The sequence below is a fragment of the Dromiciops gliroides genome, chromosome 4, assembly GCF_019393635.1.
Source record: "Dromiciops gliroides isolate mDroGli1 chromosome 4, mDroGli1.pri, whole genome shotgun sequence".
NCBI lineage: Eukaryota > Metazoa > Chordata > Mammalia > Microbiotheria > Microbiotheriidae > Dromiciops > Dromiciops gliroides.
In genome coordinates this window covers 231,275,240-231,285,600 of record NC_057864.1, presented here as the reverse complement: position 1 = coordinate 231,285,600, position 10,361 = coordinate 231,275,240, and the positions used below count along the sequence as shown (strand labels likewise).

General features: G+C 41.3%; 1 protein-coding gene across 1 annotated transcript; it reads left to right on the top strand.

Moving 5' to 3' along the window:
• The first annotated feature begins 8,880 nt into the window (after positions 1-8,880).
• On the top strand, positions 8,881-9,840 carry LOC122754897 (olfactory receptor 56-like). The gene has a single exon (XM_044003335.1). The coding sequence runs from the start codon at positions 8,881-8,883 to the stop codon at positions 9,838-9,840; it is 960 nt and encodes a 319-aa protein (XP_043859270.1).
• The last annotated feature ends 521 nt before the right edge of the window (positions 9,841-10,361 follow it).

Sequence of the window (10,361 nt, the reverse complement as noted above, 5' to 3'; positions counted from 1 at the left end):
ATTAGTGATAAAACTTGAACCTAGGACTTCCTCACCCTAAGACTAGCTTTCTGTTATGCCAGGCTGTCTCTCTACAAGGTAGATAATAGTTCAATATCACAGAAGAACTGTACATGCTTAATTGACAAATCAATGATAGAGGCAGAAGAATAAAAGATTTTCAGAGTTGGAAGGTTCATCTACTCACACTTATACCTGAACAAAAATCCCTTATAAAAGGGATTTTTAAACTACTGATAAATGGCCTCTGCTCAAAGAACTCCAGTAACAGGGATTACACTATGTCCTGAGACAGCATATTCCACTTTTGTACATCTCTAATTGTTAGGGAATATTTACATATATTGACCTGAAATTTGATTGGTCTAATTGTTCTGCTCTTCCATATGGCAGCCACTGAAGACAGCTTCCTTGGCTGTTCTTAGTCCTTTCAATTCATTCAACAAGCATTTGTACCTGCAGTGTGCCAGATGCTGTGTTAGATCCTGGAAACAGAAAGACAAAGGCAAATAATTTCTGCACTGATGGAGTTTATATTATATTGAGGGAAGATGGTGTGTACATAGGTAAATACTAAAGCTAAAATATTTTATGAGGGGGGGAGGTGGGAAGATGATACAACTAGGGTGGTCCAAATAAGTCTCATGTAGCACTCTAGTTGACACTTGCTAGAAGTCAGAGGTTCTATAAAGTAGAGATGAAGAAGGCATGCATTTCAGCATGAGACAGAATGTTGTGAAGAGGGAATAGTAAGTAGATCATTTTGGCTGCAATATAGAGTACACGAAGGAAAGGAAAGGGCAGTAAGACTACCAAGGTGGACTTTCCAGTCCACCAAATTGTGAAAGGCTTTAAATACCAAACAGAGGAATTTATGTTTTATCCTGGAGGCAACCAGCTCTAGAGAGCTATAGGAGCTTTTTTGGAGAGGAGGAGGGGTAGCATGATCATTACATTATCATTATAAATATCAATTTGGCAGCTATTAGCAGTGGAGGATCAATGGAAGCTGGGAGGCCAATTAGGAGGCTATTGAAGTGGTCCAGGTGAGAGGTGATGAGGTTATGTGAGTAAAGGTGTTGGATTTGAAAGAAGTTGTGGAGGTGGAATTGACTAGACTTGGCAACTTATTGGAAAAAGGAAAGTGGGAATTAAGAGTTGAGAGGGCAGCTCGATAAAGCCAGTAGATAAAGCACTGACCCTGGATTCAGGAGGACCTGAGTTCAAATGTAGCCACAGACATTTGACACTTACTAGCTGTGTGACCCTGGGCGAGTCACTTAACCCTCCTTGCCCCACTGCCCCCAAAATAAAAGAGTCGAGTATTATTCTGAGGTTGTAAACCTGACTGACTGAAAGAATTGTGGTGCTCTCAGCAGAAACAGGGAAGTTAGCAAGAGGCTTGAGTTATTGTAGAAAGATGACCGGTTCTGTTTTGGACATGTTGAGCCCAAGACTTCTATGAGACCTGGAAATGTCCAAAAGGGAATTTTGGTGATGTGGGACTGGAACTTGGGAGAGAAACTAGTGCTGAATATTTGGATTTTGGAATCACCTGCATTGAGGTAGTTAAAACCATAAAAGTAGATGAGTTCAAACAAACAAACAAACAAAAAAGTTGATGAGTTCACTAAGAGAAAGAATTTACAAGAGAGAAGAAAACCCAGGACAGAGTTTTAGAGGGAGTGATGTGGATTATAATCCAGCCGATGATTTTGAGAAGGAGAACCCAGAGGTGCAGCTAGGTGGTGCAGTGGATAGAGGACTGGCCCTGGATTCAGGAGGATCTGAGTTCAAATTCAGTCTCAGACACTTTACCCTTACTAGCTGTGTGACCCTAGGCAAGTCACTTAACCCCAATTGCCTCACCAAAAAAAAAAAAAAAAAAAGAGAAGGAGAACCCAGACAGGTAAGAAGAGAGCCAAGAGGGACCAGTGTCATGGAACCCAAGGATAAGAGTTAACAGTGTTTGCTTGGGGAGGGGGGAAGAGGTACTAAATTTGGCAAAAAAGAAGTCAGTGGTAAAGTTGGAGAGAGAAGTTTCATCTGAGTAATGAGACCAGAAGCCAGAGCCAAAGAGGCTGAGAAGTGAAAGCAATGCATGTGGGCTATTTTTTCCATAAGAATTAGCTTGAGGCTATGGTAGAGTCAAATAAACGTTTGTTTGGTAAGGATGGAGGCTAAATATCCCAGTTTCTTTAAGTGATTCTCATAATAAATAGTCAATCAACAAGAATTAATTAACGCAATTATTAATTACTGATTAATTAAGCATTTGCTATGTGCCAGGAACTGTACTCATGAGACAGTCCCTGCTTTCAAGTTCACTATCTATCACTGGAATTTCAATTACTTTGATGAAGAAATATCTTCTTGATGTTACCTTGATGTTTTCTCCCTGTCCATTATTTTATTTTGCTTCGTCTCCTTTTTTAAGTTTTCTAGCATTCTAGTTTTTTCTTCAATTGTTATTGTTATTTTTTGTTTAAATACATTTATTCTGTTTTGGTTTAAATGTTTTTTTCTTGCTTATTCCATTGATGACTTTAAGCTGTTTGTATTGCATTTATTTTTGTAATTTGGGTCCAGGTGAGGGGGAAGGGTTAACAGAATCTTCCTTTAATTCTCTAATGTGTTTGTTATATTTGGGCATTTCTTCCACTGGGGGAAGGGTTAACAGAATCTTCCTTTAATTCTCTAATGTGTGTGTTATATTTGGGCATTTCTTCCATTGCTTCTGTTGCAGATTCTTTTCACATTCCTGTATTAGTTTTGTCCCTTAGTCTTAATATTGCATAATTTATTGAGTTGGAGACTTTTTCATTAATTTTCTTTTCAAAAATTTATTTACATGTATAAGCATTTATTCTCTCTCCCTTCCATTGTTCCCAATTGAAGAAAAAGAAAAAAACATCATGGCAAATATGCATAATTCAGTTAAACAAATTCCCCCATTGGCCCTATCCAAAAATGTAGGTCTCATTCTATATTTTAAGTCCATGACCTCTCTGGCAAGAGATGAGTGACCTGTTTCATATTCAATTCTCTATGATTGCATTGATCAAAGTTTTTGAAAATGGCTTTTTTTAAAAGGAAATTGGGGTTAAGTGACTTGCCCAGGGTCACCCAGCTAGTAAATATTAAGTGTCTGAGGCAGAATTTGAACTCAGGTCCTCCTGAATCCAGGGCCAGTGCTTTATCCACTGCACCACCTAGCATTTTCAATTATACACTCCCTTCTATACCACACCCCTTCCCCCCTACAACCTTCTCTGGATGTCTTAGACATGTTTTCCTGTACTATTTTGAGAGGCAGTTCAGTTTGGATTGAAGATGAGGCAGAAACTGGGGATACAGGGGGATTGTATTCTCTTACCCATTCTTAGAGAAGGAGCAAAGGAAGAAACATTATGTGAAGTTTCATGGGGTAAAGTAAATGTTTAAGGTCAGCTGTCTGTTACTGGGGCTGTTGTTGGGTGAGACTGTGGAGCTGGTTCTTGATTTCACCATATTGGCAGAAATCCAGTGAGTTCCACTTTTTGATGTCATTTTGTCAATGCAGATACTACCAAAGCCAGAAAACCCACCTTCTGTGGCACATAGGTGTTTATTCTCTTGATGTCACATTTATTTCAATAAAGGCAGAAACCTTCCAATGAACCAGTAGCCCAGGGGAGCACACATTGTCAAATGCAAGGAGCTATCCTTTTTGAAACTGGACTATCGTATATATATCCCATATTTCAGCTTTGGTCACAAGATAGTATTGATAGTGGAGGAGGAAGAAAGGAAAGACTGAGAACTTCAGGCACTGTCTGAGAAGATGAGATGGTATTGTATGGGGGAAATGGGGTAGGGATTGGGGTTGGGGTTCTTAGGAATTCCTCTTTAAAGAATTATGCCCTCTTACACACAAAAGCAGTTAGAATAAGGTGGTAGTTTATTTAGGGGCAAGGGAAGGGAAGTGGGGAGGGAAGGGAAACCATGAAAGAAATCCTTGGACTTCTCATGGGGAGATAGGCACAAAGCACGTGGCTCAGAGGTACCAATCTCCTGGAGCAGGAGACTGGAAGGTACTTTTATAGAGGACTGATGAGGGGGAACCATCTGCCTGTGGAAAGTTCCTTTAGCGAGGGAGGACCATCCCCCACTGGCAGTGACTGGAGGAATTGGGTGAGGGGTGGCTACAGATCTCTCTTCAGGACACAAAGGCCACAGTCACACCCAAATTTATCTCCCCAGTGTAAGGGAGACCAGAATGAAGGGTGGGAATCCAAAGCTAGCTCAGTCTGATTTGGTTCTGCTTATCTCTCTAGGCAAATCTGTCCTCTGGTTTAGCCTCTCAAGGACAAGATTCCTTGGTGTGCCCCAGAGAACTTCTGGGGTGCTCTGCACCCCATGACAGCATGTTGGTGGTGGTAGTGACATTTTCTGGAACCACTAGATGTCAGGAAGATACTGAAAAGGGGAACAAGTTGCCAAAAGGAGTAGTTGGGATGTACCAAATACGGCTTCATAGATTCACTGGAAGCCTCTTGAGATTACATCACAGAGAGACAGATGAATTTCATCAAGAAATGGATAAATTGATGAGAGGGGTGAATGGACCTTAGAGCACTGGGCAGAGGAAGCTTAGTTTGGTCCCTTGATACTCTGAAAGATCTATGATTTCATTGGCTGCAAGTACATCTCTCCATCATTACAGTTCATAGCCCCTTCACCTTTCATCCTTTGCTATGGTTACTCATCACTCCATTTCAAATAATTAGCATCTGTCTGTCTGTCTGTCTGTCTGTCTGTCTGTCTGTCTGTCTCTTCTTTATAGCCTAGTGGCTTAATATTTCTCAGATGAAGGGGAAGGAGGGAAATGTTGGCTCCTGAGGATGTTTCACTTTATTTTTCTGAGCCCTAAGAGAAGGTGTCTTGCTTAGTGAATAGAGTTGGTCCCTTAGCTTAGACCTAGGTTCAAATTCTACCCCTTACATATGTAGGTTAAGGACTGGACCTGTGATTTTACTGACATAAGAACTCCTAAATGAGGAAACCCTCTCCACCCATGCAGGTTATCACCTTCTCTGCCAATTATAGTGTTAGAGAGCTGCCTAGAGCAATGAGAGAAGGTCACAGAGACAGACTGAACATTCGTTTCCTTGGGGTGAGACTGTGTCTGGGAAAATAACTTAACCTCTCAGGTCCCCAGGGGCTGGTACACTGGCAGAAGGCATCCTCCTACTGAGAGTTTCCTAGACAAGTATGTCATATGTCCAGTCCAAAAACAGAGGACCCCAATCTCTTTCTAACAACTCAAATATATACACACATATGTGTGTGTGTATATTTCTGTGCTAATTTCTCCTACCTTCTGATGTTCTCCACCATGGTATCTTTCCTTCCTTGTTGCTGTCTCTCCTTCTCTCTCCTTCTATGTCTTTCCTTCCTTCCGCCCTCTCTTCAATACCATTTATCATCACCTAACAGGGGTAGAATTACATGGAAAACACCTACAGAAGCTACTCATTTCCTCCTACTCCTATACCTGTGGTATCATTAGGTATTATTGCTACTTGGCCAGAGATGCCCATAGACACCTAGTCTCGGTAATGAAGCTATTCACAGGCATGGATGGAATAAATAGTAACTTTATTGAATACGTTATCTCATTTCATCCTCGAAGACAACTTTGTGAAGTAGGTTTTATGATTTTCCCCATTGGAGGCTAAAGAGATGAATCTCAGGATCACACAGCATCTGAGCTGGGATGCAAATGCAGGTCTCCTTGACTCCAATTACAATCCTCTATCCACCACAGAACCTTGTCTCCCACCCACCCCGAAAAGCAAAGGTTTTAGTTAACATTGCCTTTTCAATTAAAATGATTATTTTTAAACTTATTTTTTGTAGTTACTATGTAAGAATTACAATTCTCAGCTGGGTGAGGAACCCTAAGGGGTATGGCTTGTGATCCAGCAAAGCTCAGTCCTGGGCTCTAATGAGAGGGAACAGGGGTAGGCTTGCTTTTCTCACACACTTTGGCTTGTTAAACCCCACCAGGCACCTAGGGAACAAATTATTTTAAGCTTTGTTTTTTGGCTCCTATCTAGGAAATCCCAAGGGAGCAGAATAAAAAAAAGATATTCAATGTATTTTATGAATCGGGAATGAATATGTATTTAATTCTCACCAAAAAAAAGAAAATGAAAATAAATGCTAAACATAAAATTGGCACGGTGACTTAAAGCAAAATTCAGCACTGTCACCCACAAAGTCCGTGCTTTTTGACAAGCCAGACCAGAAGCTTTGGTCACTTCCTCTTGTCCATGATCATTGTGTCAAATTTACTCCATGGACCCAGGAAATTCAGACGTCTAACTCACCTGGCAGCTTCTAATACTGGACCTGATCATCTCAAGGTTAATACTTGGTTACCTATTCAGGAAAGGAAACACAAGGCAGAAAAGACAGCTGGGAGCACAAGCTCAGGTTCTGATTCATGTGAACTCCCTAAATATTAAATAATTTGTTCCTCAGGATGCCAAGGATGGGGTTTAATGATCCAAGGAGTGTGAGACCAGGGAACCTAGCTCCCCTCACATTAGAAGCAAGTCTCCCCAGAACTGAACCAGTCCCTACCACATTCCAGAGAGCAGATAGTACAGGAAGCAGCATTGTATCCCAGCCCCTGTGGGCCCAGCAGCACATTGTCAAGATTAGAATTATGGACTTGGGAGGCATATTTGAGATCTCTCAGTCCAACCCTCTCATTTTTATAAATGAGGAAACTTGAGACCCAGACAGATCAAGTGACAGTCATGATGGCTTAGTCTACTAAGTTATTCCACCCGAAGCAACATCTTTAAAGTTATTCTTTTCCATAATGATTTGAAGATGTTTACAGTTCAATACTGCTCTCTCTTATTGGCTTCTTTTGCTGTTTTGCAGTATCTTCAGCATCAAGATGAAAGGGAGGAAGAGAGAGAGAAAGGGGGAGAGGAAGAAAAGAAGGAAGGAGGGAAGGAAGAAAGAAAGGAACAAAGGAAGGAAAGGAAGGAGGAAGGAAGGGGAGAAGGAAGGAAAGAAGGAAGGAAAAGGGGGAGGGAAGAAGGGAAAGAGCAAGGGATAAATGGAGGGAGAAAGCATGAAGTGTTTTCTGAGCAATACCCCTTAAACATTAGGGTGTTTCCTTATCTTTTAGGTCCCCCCTAGGGAAATGGCTCTCTGACTCATTTTCCATTATAAAAGAACGAATAGAAAGAACTGGTTCTGATAAAAGAACTTAATAGAAAGAAACATCATGAGGTGAAAGACATAAATAAATAGTGTCCAAAATTTCTGTGACTGTATTTGATAATCTTTAAAGATAATCTTTACAGCTCTAAAATGCTAGGATTTCTCTATGACTTTCTCCTACATTAAAAAAAAAATTCTGCCTTACTATGATAAACAAAGTTGCTCACCTTTCCTTCCATTCCTCTTAATCCCCCCTTCCTGAGTCTCTGAGGAGACTCAGAGCTGAAGTTATACAACTAGTAGATGAAATACAACTAGTTATACAACTAGTAGGTGAAATTTAAACTTGGATCTCTGTTCTCCAAGTTTAGTGTTCTTTCTAACCTCTTTGCCTCCAGACCTCATGAAGTGGGTAAGCAAAGTTGCAGGCAAGTGGTCCCAAATCCAAGAAGTTAATAAACTAGGAGAGGATAAGCCAAAACCAAACAGAATCAAGTTCTCTGCTAAAGCAGTTTTGTTGTTTCACAACAAGGGGCTGTCATTTTCTCCTGCCCTGGCAATCTCTCTCTCTTTTTCTTCTTCTTCAAATCTTAGCTTTTCTATTTATTTTATTTTTTTAAAAGGTTTGAATTCCAAATTTTATTCCTTTTTCCATCCCTTCCCTCCCTCCTCCCTGAGGCAGCAAGTAATCAGATAAAGGTTGTACATGTGCAATTACGCAAAACATTACCATATTAGTCTTTTTGTATAAGAAAACTTGAATAAAAGAAAAAAAAGAAAGAAAGTAAAAAATAGCATGCTTCAGTCTGTGTTCAATCAATATCAGTTTTTTCTCTGGAGGTGGATAGTATGCTTCATCATTAGTCCTTTGGGATTGTCTTGGATCATTGTATTGCTGGGAATAGTTGTCACTCACAGTTCTTCATCAAACAATATTGCTGTCTCTGTGCACATAATCCTCCTGGTTCTGCTCACTTCACTATAGATCAGTTCCTGCAAGTCTTTCCGGGGCTTTCTGAAATCATCCTGCTTGTCATTTCTTTTTTGTTTGTTTGTTTGTTTTTATAATTTTAGTGAGGCAATTGGGGTTAAGAGACTTGCCCAGAGTCACACAGCTAGTAAGTGTTAAGTGTCTGAGGCTGGATTTGAACTCAGGTACTCCTGACTCCAGGGCCGGTGCTCTATCCACTGCGCCACCTAGCTGCCCTGTCATTTCTTATAGCACAATAATATTCCATCACCATCATATACCACAACTTGTTTAGCCATTCCCCAATTGATGGGCATTCCTTTGATTTCCAGTTCTTAGCCACCACACAAAGGAGGAGGAGGAGGAGGCAGCTCAGTGGTAACAGTGTTGAACCTGGAATCAGGAAGACCTGATTTCAAATCCAGCAGCACTAGATGTGAGGTCATATTTGACCCGAGAAAAATGCTATTGTAATAGCACCCCAGGGTTATTACGAGGAGATAATGAGATAATACTTGTAAAGTGCTTTTCAAACCTTCAAATGCTATATAAATGCAAGCTATTAGCATTAATTAGCTATTATTTATAGAGTGTTTTCCTCATGTAGTCTGCAACTTCTCACCTCCTGAATCTCCTTCTCCCAGGTCTCTCCTTCCCTTTCATCCACTCTTTGCTCTAGAATCATGGAATGGAATGGCAACCAGACCCTTATCACTCACTTCGTCCTTCTGGGCCTCTTCACTCAAACTCCTCTCCACTTCTTCCTCTTCTCTGTCATCATAATCATGTTCCTGGTGGCACTGACTGGTAATGGCCTCATGATCCTTCTCATCAACATTGATTCACGGCTTCACAGTCCAATGTACTTCTTCCTCAGCTGGCTCTCATTAATGGACCTCATGCTCATCTCCACCATTGTACCTCGGATGGCTGTGGATTTCCTATCAGGCAAGGGCTATGTCACTTTTACAGAGTGTGGGCTACAGATTCTCTTCTTCCTCACACTCCTGGGGGATGAGTGCTTCCTGCTGGCCTTCATGGCCTATGACCGCTATGTGGCCATCAGCAATCCATTGAGGTACTCGTTGGTCATGAACAACCGTGTCTGTTGGCTCATGGTGGCCTTTTCTTGGCTCTTTGGTCTGATCGATGGGTTAATCCAAGCTGTCTTTACTCTCCACTTTCCCTACTGTGGCTCAAACAAGATTGATCACTTCTTCTGTGAGGTGCCTGCTGTTCTCAAGCTGGCTTGTGCTGATACCTCCCTCTATGAATCCATGATCTATGTTTGCTGTGTCCTCATGCTGCTCTTACCTTTCTCTGTTATTTCGGCCTCCTACTTACAGATCCTAGTGGCAGTACTCCGGATGCGCTCTGCTGAGGGGAGACAAAAGGCATTTGCCACTTGCTCCTCCCACATGACTGTGGTCACCCTTTTTTATGGGGCAGCCATGGTCACATACATAAGACCCCAGGCATACCACTCTTCCAAGCAAGATAAGGTAGTCTCTGCTTTCTACACCATGATCACACCCATGCTCAACCCTATCATCTACAGCCTAAGGAACAAGGAAGTAACTGGGGCCCTTAAGAAGCTGTTGGGCAGGTGTTCCTGTGGTCAGAGGGAAGATGCACAACAATAACTGACATTTATACAGCCATTTATAGTAAAAAAAAATATCCTTTTACATTTAATCATTGTAATTGTCCTCTAAACCAGTATTTGGTCTGTGAATTTATTCGAGGAAGGAACTCAGTGTGAGAAAATTCCCTCTACCAATGCAGATCAATAACTACATCTTTCAATGGTATGCCCAAACTTGATTTCCCCTTCATCAGGATCACAGATTGAATCATCTCCATATGGACAGCCATCTTTGAAGTCAGCTTTCCTACTGTAATTGTTTGATACATCCTCTATGAAGCCCAATTCCCTGACTTCTCTGTACTCCTTCCCACTGACTTCCCTTATAGGCGACAAGTGTAGTGATGTATCCTATAGGGTCCTAGTGCCCCAAAGCCTTTGGAGCTATTTTGTTTATTGGTACTACCCACTTCCAGTTCTCCCCAGACTCCCTCTCTATCCCTGGGTTGGAGTTGATTCATTCACTCCTCCTGCTGACTTTTAGTCACAGAATACTTTCTTCCTCTCTCTGGAAATCAC

Bases quoted from the DNA above. Each gene is read 5' to 3' on its own strand.
- LOC122754897 (XM_044003335.1), top strand. From the start codon at position 8,881: ATGGAATGGAATGGCAACCAGACCCTTATCACTCACTTCGTCCTTCTG.